The following is a 21640-nucleotide window of genomic DNA, read 5'->3' on the forward strand; positions in this document are numbered from 1 at the left end:
GTCACCGGCCCTTTTGCTGCACCTTCCCCCTCCCCCACTGCTGCTGTCGAATGCTCTAACCATGCTGTTTTGTCCCTCTACTGAAAAGGTCGAAATGAACAAACTGTTAAAGCCGATGCGAAAATTTCCCTTCGACTCTAACGAGCCAGCAGTAAGCTGCTTGAGCGCATGAAAGATAGAGTGGCGCCGGCAGCACAGAACACAGAAAAGAAATAATATCAGTTTTTCACTCAAATCGCACTGAGCAATACAAAGCGAGAAAAAAAAACACCAAACAACAGCGAAACAAACTTTCCGCAGGAACGCTTCCAAAGAAAAGCAAAACCAAGTGCACAGAAAAGTGGAAAAGAACTGGAAATGTTTACCAGCGCGCGCGCGTACATGCTACCGTCGATACAAATTACATACCTTCCCCACAGTGACACCGGACGGCAGAATAGACAGCGGGACCGAGGAGCAACAGTACAGCAGAAGCCAACGAATTTTTGATGCGCAAGACATGAATACGAAAACGATCGCCCGCAGCCAGGAGCGATATTTCTTATCGATCGGCAGTGGGATTTTCGGAACCACATTTCGGATCATTTACTTTGATGTAATGCGAGATTTTTGTTAGCTATAATGGGGCTTAGTTTTTACTGCAAAACATATCAAAACTATTCTTGAATCATTTATCATATTGCTACTTCAAAACAATAACAAAACGTCTCACTAATGATTGCCTTTAGTTTAACAGACCTGCCATGTATTGCAAATTGCAGCAATCTAGGCGAAAGAACATAACATAATTTCCATTTTATCAAACAATTGATGTGATTGTGGGAAGTTTAAAGAAATACAATAATATTCAACCTCATCAACAATTATAAAAAGGATTGAAAACAAATCACATTCTAACAAATCATCCATTATACCCAAATAAAAGAAGGCCAATTCACTAGCGGCCTGGTTTAACAAACGCACCGCTCTGAATTTGTTGTGAGCGGTATTAATACATCCTGTAATGGTTCCGAATGTTTTACCGTCCAATAACGACCACTACAACTCGCCATCATATTGATGCTTTCAAAACCGATCGTATTTTTCAACCTATAATAAGCGAAGGGGGAAGCGGAATACTCACACACAAAAAAAAATCTGATTGAAAATAGATGCACCGTACATAGTCGGTGGTTCCATTCTATTGAACCGCCCATTCGTGTCTTCCACTTTTCATTTTTCGAAACTTTGTTACTCCCACTCAAGTCAATCAAAAAACGGCGAGGATATAGTACGGTCTTGAACCGATTTTTGTGCCGCCTGTATGGGAGCGTATATGCATTTGTACATACGTAAAATACGAAACACCTCATGCCATTTTCCCATCAACCATGGTAGTGGGTGGGTGGTGCGAGGAGTCCATTTTATTTATGCAGCAATATACAAAATTGCAAAACTTTCAAGTCGTAATTTAATGCACAGTAACCTTGCCTCATTCGCAAAACGGAAAGACATTACGACATTACGATGCCCACTCCATCTATCCCGCATGGCAGCGAGTGACGTACGAATATTCAATCATCCAGCAGCAGTAGCATTAGTAGTAGTAGTAGTAGTAGTAGCAGTAGTAACCAACATTCCGGACACTCAAGATGCTCAACAAAACCCTTGCAAGTACGATTGTTGTTCTCAACGCTCGCGAGTGTCGTTCACCCATGAAACGGAACGCCAAAATAAAAAACAGAAAGAACCATCACCATTCGAGAAAATCACTTCCAACCACGCTGTAAACGCAACACAATCACACCAACTACCCGCTTCGCTTCCACATCTCGTTCGGCCGGAGGCAACAACGGTGGTTTTGCATGCAGCAGCAGTTTGCCCGTTTGTGATGGTGCTGCAACCGCACAGAGCAATAAAACACACTTCAGCTGCTGCTGCTGCTTCCTGGGCCACAACACACTTTGTGCGGTCGTTTTGGTTCCTTCCTTCAATAAGCATTTTATTACGCGGGCAGTGAGTTTTCATTACGCGCATCGATAAACGATTACTACAGCGATCAGTTACGATTGATAACTAAAAATATGGGAGGCGCTCTTTTTTTACCACGTTTATCCAACAAGCGGCTCCCGAAGCATTCAATGGTTTGAAGAACGATATTTAAAGCTGCACATGTTGAATAGCAAATAGGATGAAATAGCACAAACGCCCTTACCGTCCCTGATGGTGATGGTGTTGTGGAGAGCCCTTTTCATAACGATGTAGGTGGTACAGCATACCACCGGCATACCAGCACACCACCTCGATCTACAAAACCCTCAACACAAGCACACACACACACAGTTTTAATCCACTGAGTAAATTAAACATTTATTCGCACCAGCGTGCCAGGACCGGGCTTCCCAAAATTAAATCGGATTGCAATCCGGAAAACTCGAGTGTGAAAATATGACTTTCTAAACTATTTCTATTAGATAAATCGGAATGCACATACACACAGACACATTCACCGCCCAGTGCACTGTCCTCCCCAAAAACGATAGCTACTGACCCTATGAACCGTCATTTCAATTTCCGTCCGCCCATGGTTTTGCCACCATCGTCTTTTATCCTTTCCCCCAAATGGAACTCAATCGTTAGTACGTTTTGAATTAAATTAGAAATTTACCACCGCTTTGTAAAAAACGAGCACCAACACCAAACCAAACCAAACAAAAAAAACACCCAAAAGCCACTTCCCGGACCAGCAATGACCAACTCATTCCCAGTGTTTGTCCGTTTCTATGCCCCTCCGCCATAAACCGCCTTCTTCCCGTGCCGAATGGTTTCACAGTTTGAAAATCGTTAAATTTAATTCGATAACATCATACTCCACTGCTACCAGGGTCGGCTACCAAACTCGCACTACACCACGTTAATTCCCGGCCGCTTGCCTTGTGCTTAATACTTTTATTTGCTGCAGCAGTCCGCATTCGCCCCGTTTGTATTACATTTCAAATGAGTGTTCATGCGACGGGGTACTTATCAGCAGGGCTGAATCGTCCCTTTCAATCCTTTTTGGCAGATGCCAATTAAAATCGCCCCCGTTTTCCGCTCACCCCACCAAACACAGGAGCAGCAAAATAGCAAAAGGACCCAGTAATACCTACTGCTGGAGCAAAAGGCGTTCCAGGCTGGACAGATTCAAAAGGCAGCAATCAACAAAATGGACCATTTTTTGGGTGTGACACGCGCGCTAAAAACATTTAAAAAAAAAATCGATATTTTAAGATGTTGTGGTGGTTCTTTGCGTACGGTAATAATTGACGGCATAAAGAAGACAGAAGAAGAAAAGGTGACGGGTTCGCGCAAGAGGTTAAAAGGCGAATGAATATTTATTTTTCGAAAATGCATTAATTCAAATGAAATGCCGAAACAAAAGAGTAAAGGATCACTGGTGTGCCGTTGCGACAGTAAAGTATGCTTTAGAAAGGCACGTGGGTTACGATTGAAAATAAAGATGGAAATAAGTATGATTTTAATAATAGGTGAAAATGATATTTTAGCTCGTTTACGGGGCAAATTTATACAGCAGCATTCAGAGCGGTTCATCAGCTGAGTGAAGGGTTGTTCAGAAAAAAAAATACGCACGTCTCTACACGTCTCTACAAATAAACGAGACGACCCAAAGTCTGTTCTAAATAACAAATACCCCAACAAGAAGTTTTTACCCTAAATGCAACTAATCCTAAAAAAAAACCATCTCGGCACATCATTTTATGCAACGTCAATCGAACATTTTCTTGTTGCTTAGTCCACTCACCTAAAGTTGACAGCTCAACACGCCAAGTGCAGCACTTCTGCTCAAGTAAGCGACACTTGAAAAGCTTCACCGCGCGTACTTTCCTGCGGTAATGCATCTTTTCTCTTTTGGCACTCTTCCCCACGGGCCAGAGGGTCGGTAACCGCATTTCATTCCGTACCGCGTGCACGGTGGTGCGTAAAAATGCTTGTGCCATTACGGCGCTCTGCCAACGGTGGAAAGTTCGCATGCTTCGTCGCGCTGCAATCAAGAGGCGCAACGTCGCTTCCGCAAAACGCACATTCCTTCCATGAGCCAGGTTAGGTGCAAACCACCCAAAGGGACTAATAAACGCCACCGCGTAAAGCGTGGTAGGAAAAAAGGGGCCAGCAAAACACCCGTGAATCCTTGGTGCACCCCAACAGTACTTGCTGTGAGGTCGCTCCCGGAGCTCAAACTGTACTCGAGAATATTACAAAAATGGACGCAAACTTACGGAAACACTCTCAGGAGAAATCTTTTCCAACTTCTACCGCTTTACTAAACGTTCACAAAAGGTGAAAACAGGGGTGGCAGTGTGTGTGTGAGAGAGAGAGCGACAGCAAAAAAAAAAAGACTACATGAAACGAACCACAGCAAAACCAAAGCGTGCGCCGGGGTAAAGGCGCCAACTGTCACTCAATAACCCGGGCATCCAACACCGTGGAAAAGTTTACCCTCGTGCACATTGCCTTTCATTGGCGATACGACCAGTAATAACATTAATGATAATAAAAGCGACAACAATAACACCATCCGGGAGGAAAAGTTTCCCCGAAGCCCGGCTGCCTTTGCTCCTGCCAAGCGGGGCTTCCTCTGCTGTCACCTAACTTTTAGACGCTTTCCACCAGAGATTTCCCGCCGCAGAGCGTCAACCTTCTCGCCGCCGATTTCGGTGGCTCTATTTTCGGCGTTCCAGCTTCCGTCCACCACCCGGGCAGGGCTGGCAAGGGTTGGCGAAAAATGTTCTGCTCACAGCGAAAAACCATGACCACTCCAAAAACCCAGCCGGCGTGTCGCTTGAACAACTTTCCTAAAATGGTACCAACAACTTTTCAACATGAACACAAAGCCTTTATAGGTTTGTGGAAAAACGGACCAACGCACCAAACAGGAAGGGGGCAGACAATGGCAATGTACACGCTGTCACGCTGCTGCCTCACGGCATCATCGTCTTCCATTTGATGGGTTCGATGCCGTTCCCTACTACCGCACAAAGGGAACACCGTTAAGTAGGTTCCGGATACGAAATCCGCAACCGTACTACTGTCTGCCGGTGGAGATTTAAGATCTTCACTCGCTGACTATTGATCACGGCTCAACCCAGGCCAGGGCCCGGCGATCTACCAAGCAGCACTACTACCACGGGTCGGTGAAGTGGCAAATCCGAACCTTCAACTCAAATCAATTCCAATTCTACCGCTACACAACACGCTCGTCAGGCGGAAAAATAGAACAGCAACTTTCTGACAACCGGGGCAATGTTGAACGGCCTGCTGAAAGAAGCAGGGGGCAACAAAGACGTGCTGGTAAAAAGTTACCCCTTTTCTAAACGCTCCGCGCGTGCGAAAATCATAGCAGCCAACAAAAGGCTGCAGATGAGGATATGTACAGCAGCAAACAATGTACCGTACCCGGCAGAGTCAATACCGCCACCGCAACACACCAGAATCAATCTCCATTTGTGCCGGGGTTAAACTAATTCCTCCCGTCGGGTGCAAGCGCAATTAATATACGCTTGCAGTAGATGGATGACGGCAGTAATGCTGAACGTTTCGTTTCTTCTGCTTCGCTAAGTCGCTTCAAACTTTAGCAGAACCAAGCCACCAGCACCCGAAGTGAAGAATAGCAGAAAAAAATACTGCAATAAGTTTAGGTTTTGTAGTGCCAGGAGAGCAGCTGAGCAAGGACCTTCAACTAGAACCACAGTCGTAGAAAATGAACTCGAAACCTTACCACAAAGGTTCGGTTGCCAACGAAACGGCTTGAATCTATTCGCAAAGTATCATCTCAACGTCGCACAGAAGAAACCTCTTGGAAACCACTTAGATTTTAACGAGCACTGATGAAAAGTCAACATTAGCGTAGCTGACTATTGATTGCCATCAGTAACGGGGGCTGTGTTGGTTTGGCTGGCGAGTTCTGGTAAAACAACACCAAAATCGAACGCTCAACATGTTGTTTTTAGCTTTCGCGATGATGCGGGAATACAGTTGCCCTATTGTTGTGCCTGTGAGCCCCACGGTTCGAATAACTCTTAACTCGATTGAGTACCGAGACGGTCCTGATCTAATTACGAGTGCCCGCACCGCACCCATGGTGGTTCACGCTAATCGAATCTACATTCATTCGGCGAGGCTACAGCAACACAGCAGTAATTCGTCTACGCTGCTGGAACTAGAACATACTCATCAATAAGATGGTAGTTCTTTATCAGGGAATTACCCACCCAAACAAAGCAATTCTTCTTTATTGCACAACCAGCCAGTATTGTCCTAAAAAGCGCTAAAGATATGTTGATGCAAAAGTAAGAAGAAATGCTTAGTATGCAGAGCTCATTTCCAAAGCTACATTCTCAGTTTGTGCTATACGATAATCGTAGTTTAAAAGACCGTACTTAGAGACGCTGCACCACTTTAATCTCATTAACTGTTTTGCACTCGATCCCTTGCTAATTGTGCTTTCGTTCCCTGCATCATTCTGCAGCTACGTTACGTCTAATGGTACGAACATCCTCTAACAAACAATGAAACATTACTCTCCATCCATTACTGTATGCCCTTTCCGGTACCCTGTTCCTGAAAGAAAGAAAACTATCAAATACACATTCAGATTATTTCTCTCCTACCAACGCAGCATTCTTCGACGGTCCCTTTCGTTTGCTGTTCTGTTTTCGTACTCTTCATTTGTTTCACTCTTTTTAACCTTATCTCGGCCACATCCCCATCGTTTATCGTCCCTATGCAAATATGTGCCTTAAAGAAAGCGGGCCACCTACACCAGCGAACAAAAAAAAAGTCAGCTGCATCACCGTTTCCGCGTTTTCTTCAAGCACCTTGCTGTTTCTTCCCCTTGCGCTCTTTTGCACCACAAAACCGAGCATCAAATCCACTCACTTCACGTGCTCCATAATCAATCACACACCATAAGGCCACGTAAGCGATGTGGAGGTTTGTTTTTCTTCCAGCGGGGTAGGTACGAGCGGGTTGTTGGCAGAGGGTTTCCCCAACGAGGGCAAACGAAAGCGTAAACGCTGCACAAAACCTTCACCTACAAAATGGTGCAATGAAAAAATGGAGCACATGCACACAGACACACATATGTGTATGTGTGTACAGCGTGTGCACTTGATGGCGAATGAATTCCCGGGAAGAGGACTCTCGCATTCATAATAACACCAGCACAGCAGGCAAGAGGAGCATAACACGAAATATGCATGACAACGGCTGTAGAGGAAGATGGAAGGAAAAAAAACGTCACCTTCCATCGTCTGTGGCGGTTTGTGCTGCTGCTCACTCCGTCCGCAAATGCAATCGAGCATGTCGAAGAAGTGCGACGGCGGCAACATCGCATGCAAGTCAACTCGAAGGATACTTCGTACAATCTAGCGCGCTGCGAGCTGCGCTACGAAGCGTGCAGCAACAAGCTAGCGGCTAGGGCTGCGGCATGCGGTGCGCCGAGCTATATGTTTATAGTTCCTGCAGGATCTAGATTAGTTGGGCGTACGGCGGACACACCAGCGCCCGGCCAGGAAGCAGCAAACCAGCACCAGATGCCGTACATGAAAGCCAACCCATTCACGGATCGCTGGCGACGCCGAAGCACCCGTGGACGTGGAAAGATGCAGACTCATTTTTTAATAGCAAACGCTCCAGAGATGAATTCCACAAACAACCATCGGGCGTTGTAGTGTATGGTGTGCGATTTTGTTGTTGTTGTTGTTGCATTGTTGGTTTGTCCTGCTTGCTTTTGCTCCACTATAACACACACAATCTCTAAGTCATCTGCCGTTCTTGTGCACATTCATACACTACCCGGTGCACGATGCGCGGCGGCGATCCGCCAGCATCCTTTCCGAGGCTGCGCGGAAATTGGCTTACTGTAGCGGCATGCCATCAGCAAAACTAACATCCCGCAAGCGCTGCGTCGGAATGTAACGTGCAAGGTGGCGTCTGCAAGGGTCAGCGAATAAGCCCTGCAATAGTACCAACACCACTATCCGCACCGCCCATGAGTTGCAAGATCGTTGGAGAAAGGGACAAAAAAACTTTCTTCTTGCTTTAAAGTTGATCCCAATAGTGGCGAATACTTGGAACCAAAAGTGTCCGACCCGGCAAAGGGCAACTCTTCGCTGTCGATCCAATCTAGTTTCAGTGTACTTTTTTCCTCTTTTTTTTGCTATACAGTAAATCACGACCCAAGCACCAGACATTCCGGCTACTAAGCGTTTAGTGAAATATATTAAAATGACTGCAGGCAATAGTCAAATATTTAATCATAATGAATGATATATTAATCTGCGAGCGATCCTTCCAGTTCAGGAGCTGCGTTTTTACTATCCACTTTCCTGCTGGACATGAACCTGGAGGTTCGTTTGAGCTCCAACCGTACCAGTGATGAAAGTTTGCTCGTATTCACGAAAGGGGAAAAATCAGATCCTTAAATCCACAGCGGACGGTGCTGTGAGTTTAGGATGCTGCTGTGCTTGAAACACAGGAAAAAGCATGCCTTTTGAAGCTTATCATTCTGCATAAAGGATTTTTTCCCCCTAGAAAGACTTCTTTTTTGTGCACTACTGCATCTAAGCTTTACGAACTCCGAGAGCTCGGGAGAGGTCTGGGTATCTTTCCAATGGCACACTGGACTTTTATTTGGTGCCGGTACCGTACTCTTAAACCCCAACAGCACCAACGGCGAAACTAAATATCTGTTTAGCCTAGCACTCCGGTGGGTTGGAGTGGCAACGAAAAAACTGACCTGGAAACAATCGGTTTTAACTTTGCCATCGTCTGACCTGAGTTTTGCAGCGGTTTTGTTCGAAGGAGCGAGGGCACGAGCGCTCCAAAAACCTCACACCAAATGGGGCAGTGCAGAAGAAATACGCAAAGCAAATAGCACCGCAACCCGAGCTGACCGTGTCCCTTTTGCTTGCGCATACGTGTGCGAGTGTTCTTCGAAGCAAACTAGGCTTGCAGCTCAGCTGTTGCACACCTGGTGCTTCCTGGCGGTGACAAGGGGTAGCCCTATAAAACCTGCCCCACGCTCACTCATACACTCACATACAGCGACTATACCATACTCTCTATTCCGTGCGCTCGTTGACCTTCTTCGGCAAAGGGAAAGGTGACACCCCTACCACCGGCACAAGGGCATGAAAAATCGACTCTAGCTACGGCAGCTCCCCCGAGCAGCTAGATTTGGGAAAGAAAATCCAGTCAAACGATTTTTCTCCCCCCTCCTGCTCTGCCACACATTGGTGCCATCTGGCATTGGCATTGGTACTTATCGGTTAAGCATCAAGCGACCGTGTGACCGGAATCGTGCTCGTTTCATGCGCTACACAAGTAGGTATCGGTTTACCGTTTACCGGATGTATCGAACACAGGCCTTTCCCGATGGAAAGCAACTGATTTTGCATTCAAATCTCCCCGGCACGAATGGTGTTGCTCTAGTAGGAGTAGGTTTTTGTTTGGATTAGACAGAAACGAAAAGAGTTTGCAACGCTCGAGTCCTCTTTCGCTTAACGTTTTTCATTAGTATCTCTTACAAGCATAAGAAAGCAAACAAGCAAAAGATATCCAATTTAATTGCATGTTTCGTTTTAATATCTGTGTTTTGCAATCTGCTACCATGCTATTTTTATTTTCCTTGCTGTTGTGTCTCTTTACGTGCAAAGCAAGGGAAATGCATTTCTCTAATTATTTAGAACGCACACCGGAGGATGTTACGACCCAACCCCCAGATCGGCCTGAGGTGCTACCAGTTTTATAGACTTTGTGGAACGTAGACACATTTCGTTTCTAATTTGGCAGCGCTTTCGTTTTTCTCTCACGCGTCAAAATAAATTAAAAAAAAATCCCATCGACGAACGCTGTGTGCAGTCACTTTTAATCATGCTCCTTGACACGCTTCTCATTAAAAAGTTAAAAACCGCGCTTTAAGCAACAGACAGTTTGGAATTAATGTGATTCCAATGGTGGCCGGCCGGTTGACGTGTACAGGAGCCACTTTAAAAGGCGGCCAATGTAGCGAGAAAGTTTTCGGTTTTGTGTTTCATCGTTTGTTTGCTCTGTCTTCGTACCTTTCCGCGCAGCGGATATGCATACGCGGGCCCAAAACAACTGATCCCTGATTTATCTGCAAACCCCACCACAATAACTTTAGGGATTAGAGCGAAAGAGGGATTTTGTGTCGAATTTGTTTCCCGGACCCGCGTTCGGTGCATTTTGTTTTCATATTTTCACAAAACACAATGTCAACAAAAGGCGCAGCGCCGCAGACTTCCAAAATGAAGGAATCTACAGGACCCACACCCACACACACACACAGTTCAACACGCACAGGGATTATTTCCACTTCCACCCAGAAACAGGATGATATAATTAGAAAAATTTAATTAAACATCATCCGCAGCAAAACCCCTCACGGTGGCCTGCCAAACGCGCGTACGACACGATGGCACTGGTAAACCGGGGCGGAAGAAGGATCAAACGAAAGAAAGAAAAGCAAAAGTATAAAAAATTAGGCACGAAATAACACAACACAAGCGCAAGAAGCCATGAAAAATGAACATTTGTTTTGGATCGACATCGAGAGAGAGAGAGCGCACAGGGAGGGGGATGGGGGAAAAGCATCAGTATGGTAGCTTTCATGGGAGGGAAACACGGGAAGAATCGATGAAAATTTGCACAATCGTATGGGAAACTGCGACACAGCACGAGTTGACTACATCTGTGCCCGCTGCTTCGTAGCGGCGAAAACCGTGGGGAAGAAGCTTTCGCTGCAAGCTTTTCGTACAAAACCAAAAGCTCTGCAACGATGGTTCCCGTCCCGACCGTGGGTAGGCGCGCTTTCAGGATACTAACGCGCCTGCGCGAAATGCAACAGCGAACTGACGGGACCGGGCGTACACGGGAACGGGTACACAAAACCACCCTTAGCACGACCACAAACCCACCGACCGACACTGGTGACGCCTGACGGGAAAATTGCAAGCACTTCTATGTGCTGCCTTGTGTACTATGCAACAGGGGAAGGGTGTAAATAAATGCAGCAAACAAAATTGCACGCAACTTAAGCATCGGTAGCGGAAACAGAACGTAAAAAATATGACGCATGGAGACCCGCGGTCCGCGATTAGGGGGAGGATCCGTACAGCGCTGCTTCCATTCTATCGTTCGCACTCAACCTACCTGAATGTGTGGTGATCCGAGCAGGTTGATAAGCTCCGACTTTTCGCGCACGTACTTGTGTCCCGCGGTGGATGAGATGACATCGATCGCATCCCGACAGCGGCTGATGGCGTCTCCCGGTGGGGCCCGTGATGGATTGATAACCGAACTACTGATTCTATCGAACAACTGCTCCAGCCATCCCCGAAAACGCCCGCGTATGGCAATGCAATTATGTGGTGCGCGTGTGTGGTGATTTGGTCGAATTCATGTCCCACAGTATCGACGTGTTTTGTGTGAGTGTAGTGGAAGCGATCGGTATGAGAATGCCATGTTGTTGAATGGGAAAGGCAGTGTGGTGTTTACAGGTGTCGTTTGTGATGCGGTGAGCAAGCCGAACAACGCGATGATGATGGTCAAACAAATTCGGAAAGGGGAAAAGGAAACCAGAGAACGAAAACAAGAAAAAAGAGAAAGAAGTAAAAGTTAGAATGAAAATCAACCAAACGTATCGTCAGGAGGCATGCGGTATCGCTTGGTCGGTCCTCTACCGGTGGACAAGGAGCACTTTGTTTTTTATTAATCTCCGGCGACACAAAACCAATTCGATACCGCGTGGAGTGAAGCACATCATCGTCCTCAAACAGACGAGTGGCAAACTACTATTCTACGCGTCTTCGAACACACACACACCAACACAGAGAAACACACATACATGGAGGATCCATGCGGAAGGAAAACACTTCGATTACCTGCAGCAATTCGTGCAGCTTGACGTCGCGCAGCATACCGGCCAGCATATCTGGATCGCAGTTCGCATCTTGTAAAGCAATGATATCGTCTAATGAGTCAAGAATTTTCTGGATCGCCTCCAGGCCGGCCTCCTCGTCGGCCCACTCGTTGAGGCTTTCCGATGCAGCGCCAATCGCCACTGTACGGCCCGTCGTCGCAGTGACCCCATTTTGTCGGCGCAAGGGGTAATTATGGTTGAAGGGATGGAGCAGCATGGAGGGAGGCGGGCGCAAAAAGTGGGTGAAGGAGAAGAAAAACGAGAAGAAAAAAGAGAGACAAAACCATAAGCATGAAGAATAGCGGAATTAGTAAGAGGGTGCGATTGTGGCACCCTCTGATTGCGGGAGGAGACCACGCACCAAATGAAGACTAAATGAAGGATATTCATGAATAAAAGACTACTAAAACATGATAAAAAAAAGTTCTTTAAGCATGTACGCAATAAAAAAAATCAACAAACGTTACTACTCCCCTTGTTGTCCTTCCTTTGATACTAATACCCGGTAATACTAAGGAGTTTTGCATAGTAATTATTGGTGATTGGAGTATTCGTAATGCTCCATTCAATTGCGCCCAGGGACTGTCAACCATTTCGGTACTATAAAAATATAATCGTAACCCCTTATTTTATTGTCCATATGCTTGTTCCTTGCTGTAAACCCTTCCACTATAAAATGGCATCATTTCAACATATTCTTACACGATACCCATCGAACACCAGGCATCATGTTGTCGTCAGCAATAAAACGACCATCTCGCAACCGAGATCAGACAGAGGTTATCTTCTGCGATCAGGCCCGTGAACCTCCCTTTCCTCCGCAGCTACAGCTATATTCGTCCCAGCTAACACGTACCAAGCTCTGCGAGCATAAAATTTTAGCACTGTGCACTGAACATTACCACTCTCGCAGCATTGCAAAGCAGCAGCGTATGCAACAAGTCATCTCGCGGCGTTAAGCCACGTCACGAACCGATGTCGCACAGGACAGCCCCACACGTTCTCATCTCATCTCCATCACCGCCAGCCGGTGGTAACTAAAGCAGGCAATTTCAATAACATTAAAAAAAGACTCCGGCTCCAATGGCTTGGTGGAGATGATTCCGCCGCTACACCGAAGCATGTTGCTGATGTTTCTTCAAGCACGCCACATACACATACAAAGAGGCAAAGAAAAATTCCTAACACACAGCGGATCCCATTAAAGTGGGTTGCCAGCCAGCATCGTTGAGCAAGCATCAAAGCAAGTGCAGATATTGCTTTGCCTTCAACTGCTTCTTATTTTTCATCTTTTTCCAGCTCAGGACGTGACGATAGCCTCCCATTCCTTCGCCAGATTACTGGTTTATGTCACGCCTCTTTCGTCCGTGCATTGTTGCCTGCTTTTCGTAGCAGAAAAACAGAAAATACCGCAACGGTGGCAAACAAAAAAAAAAATAAGTTCAATTGTATTTTAATTACTCGGTAGTCCTGTGGCATGTGGAGTGCAAACTTTCCCATTCGGCGAACTGGCACAGTATGCTTTTATGCTAATAATAAGCGGGAACGATGCCGCAGTCAAAGCTCAAGCTAGCTTTAAACAATTCAGCATGATCCAGCACGATTCGTGCTTCCTTTAAAGAGTCATTCGTTCGGTTGCATCTATGCAAACTGTTCAAACGAAATTTAAATAATTCGATAAAACGATAAAAAATCAGCTATTTCCAAGCATTCGACGACACCGGTTATGATACGTCTGCTCTCTACATGTAAATTGAACGAAGCGATTCAAAATTCCAATAGCAGTTCGCATTAACTCACTTGAGTCGGTATCCGCACAGCAGAGAGGATCCATCGCTACGCCACCCGCCACCGTTTGCACGGCAGCTTTCAGCTTGCGGCGTGCATTGTACCGCTTCAACTCCTCAACCGTATCGCCCAGATGAATGCGTTGCAGTTTGTCGCGATCCTAAAACGAATGAAAAAAAGGGGAACAAAACCATCACAATGTGAGGAACGAGCGCCAGCTAGACAGCCCCCGCCTGCCTTACCCGTATCCAAGGATGATCCAGCACTTCCGTTATGGTCGGCCGACTGATGGGATTGGGCGCAAGCATCTTTAGAACGAGATCCTTCGCATTGCTCGATATATGTTTCCATTCCGGGGTATCGAGCTGTAAGAATGGTAGAGAGCGCGGCAGACACGTTGTCTACGTTATGATTCCATTTCTTACGGCGCGTCGATGGCACAACCGCGCAAAGGACATACACATTCACACACGCGCGCAAGCACATGGATAGTGCATGCTGTATTGAATTCTTTCACACAGTACACAAATAGCACCTTAAGGGCAGCAGTGCTCGGAATGCTTCAAATCTTCGCCCTGGGATGCATCCTTCGGATCGATTGACATCGATTCGATAACGTGCCATTCGTGTCATTCAGGGCGGAAGTAGCAAGGAAAGCAGCTTCCAGCCAGACGTACACACATACACATACTTACCGTGACACGACCACGTGCGATGGCATCCTGCAGCCGCTTGCCGGATCCGTGGAAAGGTAAACGACCGGATAACAGGACGTGCAGCATCACGCCAGCGCCCCACACGTCACACGGTTTGCCGTACACCCGTCGGGCTACTACCTCTGGTGCCATGTAGTGCGGGCAGCCGACTCGTCCTGTTTGTCGTCGCGCGTGCCGTCAAATGTAGAGAAAAGAAATGAGAACAGATATTTGGTTATACTTGTGTGCCGATTCTGCAGCCCTTCGATGAAGCGGTGATGGATAAATATAACAAAATAGTTTGGCGTTAAGCTTTTTGACGAAACAGTAAGAAACCGAAGAAACAGTGAAAACAGCGAGAGAAAGCATTTACTAGCTTGTACTATTATGTTTTGCCAGGTGCGTTCGAACTTTTACGCTGATTCCATGCTTTATGTGGAATACATAGACTCGTCGTAAAAAGCAACTTTCAAGTGAGTGCCGCTAGAAGTTCTTTTTGTATCAGTTACAGCGACTTGGGTGACGTGAAAGTGAAAGTAAAATACAGTTCCGCGGCAAAAGCAATTGTTTACATAATGCATAATCAAATCTACCTACAGTGCATATTTTTGTAATGTGCCGTGTCCTTGCTGTAACACTTTTATCTCGTAACAAACCATTCTTTTGTATCGTACGATAAGCGCATGCTAAAGCGTTTGCATTTACATCTGAATGTGCTTCGATCGGCACGCTAGTGCAATCAGTCATGCGTCAATCATTCCTGAAAACACCGCCCAAAACACATTTTAGTTACTTTTTCATCCTCACTAGACCTATCATTTTCGCCTATCTGACCATCTGGGCGGAAGACCACTAAAAGCGATAGCTTGCCTTCAATTCAATAAAACCTTCGAGATCGGTTTGGTTCGGTTAGCCGGAAAAGCTATCTACCAAATCACTACCCCACTACCAAAATACCTAACCACTGCTGAACCGTGCTTGTGTGCGAACACGGGACATTCTCCGACCCCACCCAGATTCCGAGGGTCACGGGGGGTTTCTGACAAATTGAAAGTGATTTGGAATTCCGTAAACGTGTTTCGATGGACACACACCGGTCGCTACTGAACGGTGGCCATGGGTAGGATTATAAGACCATCGGGACACCTTTAGCTGGGTAAGGATAAGCTGTTATCATATTGTGTCAGCGCGTATGGGTCGCTATCCTCGTGTGATATCAACGTACGAACGTCATCATTCCTAAGCAATTACTTTATCAATCAGGCTGATACAGAATGGCACCATGATATCGATTCGCATATTTGCCACGGACGAATAGCCAAAAAATCATCGTAACGCTTCACACTCTCAGTTCTGACCCGCCTGAACACATGTTTAACGTTCTCTTGATAGCAATGCAATCTAGAAAAACCACTAGCTCTATTTTGGGAGTTTTTAACATCCGTCTACAGATAAACTCAATTTGTCGGGCGCATAACCCCAACATTCAAATCCCGTTTCTATCAGAAACAGAAACAGAAAGTTCCTAATTTATCTTCCAAACTTGCCGGACCGGACCTTGTATTTCGATAATTCAGAGAAAATCCCTAAAACTAAACCGTACAGAAACTTTCACGCCAACCAGCCAAGTGTTGGTTCCGGGCTTTGGTTATTCGTCTGAGGAAAGTGAGATTTTCTTCACACCCGCACCGCATACGATCCCTTTTCGAAAGCTTGCCGGGCACTTTATTACATTCGCCGCTAAACGGACATACTTCTGCTGTCCCCAATCCTCGCCATTCATATTGCGGACCAATCCAAATGCCCATGTGCATAAGGCATAGGACCAGCTGAGCTGGACGTTTAGCTATTATTAGCAGAAAAACACACACACACACACACACGCCCACGCAAACTCAACGGACTTTATTCAAACCCTCTTCAACAGTAGCACCACCACCCACAGCATTACATTACGGTTACCTTGTTCCTACGCGTTGCTGGAACCATTACACAGCTTGCGACACACTCGTGGTGCTTCACTGGCTAAATATTTGAACAACAAACTGTTGGTTTCGTTAAGTATCGTCCAAACTTTGGCCGACAGTTTGCCGTACTGCGATACAGCTCTGCCGGTTTCAACACCGTATGGTTTTACAAGAGTATTTACGTAGGATAAACTCACCCCGGCAAACTTCGACAAATTGGAATACCACAAAAAGTTTTGTGTGCTATACCGTTCGCAAATTCCAACCGGACACTCAAGTGTTTCCGACCAGTGCGGAGGTGGGTATGATTTTTTAATGGTGCCTGTTCATTCTACACGGACTTGCTTGTCACCATCTTAATATTGAATGTCCTATGAATAACTGTTTCTCATCACTTGAAAACTAATTTAACAGAGACAAGCGCTCGCAAAACAACACACAATAGAAACGGTTCATACTAAACACAAAACAATTCGGCAGACGCATATTTTATGGAGCAATAATGGTTTCTTTTGGTTCAATAATTTATCACCCATTTCACAGTTTATTCAACGAAACCAGGAAACAATGCTTAACGCGTCACAGGACCTGCAGCGCCGGGTTCAACATTCAAGATTGCTGCCTTCGAAAGGTACGGAACGGCGTTTAGCGGTTTAAGTTCAAGTAAAACTTTTCTCATTTTATGCAAATATCCCAAACCCGTACCGAAAGAAGTAACCCTAAATGTTTGTGAGTGTGTGTGTGTGTCTGTATGTGTGTCAGGGTGTGCACGGTCCGTCAGACAGCAGAAGCAGCTGGAAATGATTTGCCACTCCAATAAACCGCATGTTCTTTTCGCTTTGATCGAAAACTTAGAGTAGAGGCGGGGTTGACCAGATGGATGGCGCATGGGAGACAGCAGCTTGACTTTCTTGCTTCACTTTACACGCCTACATCTTCCGTGAGCTTTCGGAGCATGAATACGCTTTTAATCGGCACCCCGAGACGATGGAAAACGAGAAACAGCTTCATAGCTCTCCTACCCCCAAAAACTTTCCATTCAACTGCACAAAAGTTATTGTCCTTCGTAAAATGTCGCAAAGCAAACAGTGGAAAACCGGTTCGTTAGCAAACCAGTTTCGTATTTATTTTCCGTCATCAGTGGATAAGGTTTTGAATCTGTGCACAGTGCAAGTGAATGAGAAAGCAATTCAGATAAGCACAAAATAATCATTCAACGTCAAGTGGAATCGAACTATTTACACACATAGGCAATCAACCGAATACAACATTTTACTATATCAATGATTCATGTATGAAAGATGGAATAGTTATTTATGCCAAACTATTATTTTTACAATACCCTTTCTGCATTTAAATACTTATAAGAGAAGGCAAACATAAAACATTAACTACCGTCTGTCTGTTACCGATTGCGACCCGTTTGTCCGGTTTGCACTGGTATTAACGACACCGAAAACAAATCCAGCGAAACAAAATGAAAAGAACACGATGCGAGCAAGGATGCCCCAAGAATGTAGCACAAACCTCACAACGATACAAAAGGCAAAAACAATCACAAATGTGTACGTGAGTGAGAACAAACAAAAAAGAAACGTAACCGTTTTCAAGAAGATTGATGGGAAACAGATAAAGCAACGTCCGTGTGAGATGAGAGAAACCGAAACAACAGCGGCGAGAGTAAATGGGTATGGAAATGAACACAACAGCAGACAAAAAATCAACCATAGTTAAAGATAAATGCACACCAAAGAAGAAGAAGAACAAGAAGAAGGGTGATAAACAAAAACAAACGAACACACACTATTTGGATGGTGCTGTGCTTGCTGCTTACCCTCGCTATCTGTTTTCAGGTAGAGCTTTCCTCTCGGGCTCAAAAACGAACGATGGGGGTCGAGTCTTTCTACAATCATCGTTCCGACCATTTTTCCGGTTTCCCCCCACACTCCCACACACACATACACGCCGTGGTTGGCACAAGGGTTGTGCATGTGTTGGTGGGTTTATGTGTGTGAGTGTGTGTGTCAGTGTTTGTTTGTGTTTGCAAAAGCAAACATGTTGACCGAAAAAAGAATGTAGATGAAAAGATGCGGAAGAAAGAAACAGAGAGAGAGAGAAAGAGATTGAGTGCATGAGTGAAAACAAATTGTAGAGCCGTGTCCTGTCGTGGGAAAGGAGGAGGAATGTTGTTAGTGAAAACAATGCAGCACACACCCACTTGGTTTGCGTTATCACCAACAGACTGCAAAGTCCTGCGCTAAAAAAATACTATTAAAAGGGTGAGGTATAATAACTCACAATGGTACAGGTAGCAACAGAATTCGTCTTGTCCGCCAGTAGTGAAGGATAAGTTTTACAGAAACTACATAGAGTAAACCTGGTAGGTTCCGGTAAAGTCCGGTCTAATTTTTCTTATGCTAAAACAATACAATCCCTTGAAACAACTATTCCGACGAACAGGGATAACTAATTTAAACAGTCAAAATCACTCTTAGGTTGGGACATGGCTTTCGCAACCTAAATCAAACAACAGCTTTCACCGTTCCCATTTAAGCACATTTCACTCGATGTTATCCGATACCGGTTTGACGATGGCCTTTTTTTACATCATTGAGCCTCTCACCAACAGGATAGCCACAGAGCGAACAGTTGTGCCCTTTTAGCAAACCGCACAAACCGAACAGAACATTTTCCCATGAGGAAAATTTATCATTAATTTACCGCTCGGGCCTTATTAATTCAGTGCGTGAAGCATCCAATTAATTATCTTTCGACACTGTCCATCACTGGTAATTGTAAGTCTCGGCCTCAGATATACCTTTATTGCGACCTTTCCTTCGCTTATACACGACATGCTTACACTGCCTTAAATTCCATATTCTGATTATTGAAACAGTTTAAAATGGAAAATAATTCAAATGGAAAATGAAGATGATAAATAGTAAGTATGTTGAAATGCTTCAGTCCTTTAGTTTGGAAACTATCTGTAAAACAAAACACCATGCGCCTCCATTTATGCAAAAGTTTTAAGTCATAATCTTTGTTATTTACGCTACAGATTGTCACATACAGGTGAATAAAATTTTTCAAAAATAATTGAATGTACAGTTAAGAGAATAAACAAGTTAATAACTTATTTTTATCTTTAATTCATAATCTTGAATTCATTAACCATATGCACTTTAATTCAATAAATGATATTTAACATTTTACATTCTCCTACAGCGGATATACCAAACACACTAGAACAATCGAAGCTTCATCCAGTTCTCTAAGTATCAGTAAACATATTATCCAGTTCTCATAAAAGTCTTACCACCGATAACGCATAAAACATCATCCCAATCAAACTTACCGTGCGTCTCCACCGAATCGCGTCCATTGGGAAGCTGAACAGCCGAACCGAATCCACCGAGCTTGACAGGTGCCGAGTTGTCTGCCGTTGCCAACAGGGCACAGGCAGGCCGTACATCCCGATGAATGATGTCGTTCTCGTGACAGTACCGTAACGCCTCCAAAATTTGCCGCAAATAGTGACTGAAATGAATGCAATTTACGTCCCGCGCACGACCAGCCCCACCGGCGGAAGTGCACAGAGAAAAAAAGCGATTAGCAAACGCATGACTTCAATCGGATAGAAAATTATCGACCGAACGAGCGATTCGTGGCACCGCCAGGAACTGGCGTTACTAGATGATTCGCGCTAAAATTCAATTATTTACACATGATAAACAATGGAATCATCGATGCGTGTACGCATTCACTGAACAATTAAACTAAAGCACAGATATTAGATTAAGCGCTAACTATTTCGAGGAAAAATCTTCCTCCCAAACCTACTGTACTTTTTTACAAACCGGCTCATATATCGTGTATGTATGTGTTAATTCGATTCGATTGAGAAGGAAACCTTTCTAGATCCTGTTTCAATTATCCTACGATTATCTCCAACCTCTCCATATTCAATCGATAGAAACATCGATCCATTTTTTTTTTTTTAATTTCTGCTCAGCAACAGACCATCTCAAATAATCCATTAATGTTTTATCTAATATCACGATTTATTTTATCACGCCCTAATCATATTGATAAATTGATACATTGATACTCCTTCGCATCCTACTGGCACTCTATCGACCAAACAACAAGAAAATGATTAAACACAGAATTCCTCTCTTTTCTACCCTCGCAACACGGCCACATCTGTTATCTGCTATCAAAAATGTGTTTCTCCGGAACGTGAAGATAGCAAAAAATATATAGATCCGAACCATTTTACTTACCACGCCACTGCCTCACTGTACACAAATCCTGCCACGGCCCGACGAACCACCTCAAAGCAAATGTCTGATCCTTCCATGCTGTGTCCGATGTGATTTGTGTGGGCGACGTTGAAGAGTATGCGTATTGTACGACACACGGCACAACCAAGGCGAGAGTGGGGGAAACAAGAATGAAAAGAAAAGCAAAACGTTGTATCAAGTTTACCGAAGCTTCGATGACAAAGCAAACAAACGTCGACATCGATAGTGACGTGGCGCAAACGCTTCACGGCGGGCCGAGTAATCAAACACTGTGCACGTCCGTACCACTCCCATCCCGCCCTAGTTGGGTGGCTTTGACCGGAAATAAGAATCTGGGCGAAAAAGTACACCACACCAAAACGACACTCATCAATCCATCGTTCTACAACACGAAATATTTCATTCCATTTCCCGGGAGACTGATAGCGCTTGAGACTGCGCTGGGAAAGTCTGATACCCGCCCGTTGTTGATGGTGGGAAGCACTCGCGTTGGCTTCCAACGCGAGCTTGATTTCGAACGCCGATCACTAACGTCAACTCTGCCTAATGCACGACACGGTAACGAAATTAAGCATGATAAAATATGATAATGACAAAAGAGAACTGGTCCATCATGAGCTGGCCGCTCGTTGCGATATGATGGTTTCGCTGATGGGTGCTACATAAACGGCGCCAGAGCTGAAGTGTTCTGTTAAATGCTGAGCCGAGTGATTGAACCGCTAAAGTGCTGTGAAAACATTAACGACAACGGCACGTTCTGCCAACGCTATGGATGCGTTTGAGCAAGAATGATTTACAGCATCAATCACGCTAACACCCCTTTATTTAAAACTCATCGACTCGTTTCAACAGCAGAAGGCTTTCTAACAAATGCATCAATTATCAACTTGAAACACGATGCTGCAT

The 21640-nt window shown here is 45.0% G+C and overlaps 1 protein-coding gene across 16 annotated transcripts in view; it reads right to left on the reverse strand.

Moving 5' to 3' along the window:
• Positions 1–21640, reverse strand: part of LOC120900882 (peripheral plasma membrane protein CASK) — a 197608-nt gene that overhangs the window by 135902 nt on the left and 40066 nt on the right. For 14 of the 16 annotated variants that reach the window (XM_040308493.1, XM_040308579.1, XM_040308533.1 and 11 more), the window contains exons 5-12: positions 20714–20791; positions 19786–19967; positions 18265–18333; positions 14464–14639; positions 14011–14133; positions 13781–13928; positions 11943–12121; positions 11212–11379 (exon numbers count right to left, since the gene is read on the reverse strand). In XM_040308493.1, the coding sequence (XP_040164427.1) occupies positions 11212–11379; positions 11943–12121; positions 13781–13928; positions 14011–14133; positions 14464–14639; positions 18265–18333; positions 19786–19967; positions 20714–20791 (1123 nt within the window). The remainder of the gene's footprint in view (positions 1–11211; positions 11380–11942; positions 12122–13780; positions 13929–14010; positions 14134–14463; positions 14640–18264; positions 18334–19785; positions 19968–20713; positions 20792–21640) is intronic. The other 2 variants (XM_040308570.1, XM_040308586.1) reach the window with 2 other exon arrangements.

The sequence above is a fragment of the Anopheles arabiensis genome, chromosome 2 (assembly GCF_016920715.1).
Source record: "Anopheles arabiensis isolate DONGOLA chromosome 2, AaraD3, whole genome shotgun sequence".
Taxonomy (NCBI): Eukaryota; Metazoa; Arthropoda; class Insecta; order Diptera; family Culicidae; genus Anopheles; species Anopheles arabiensis.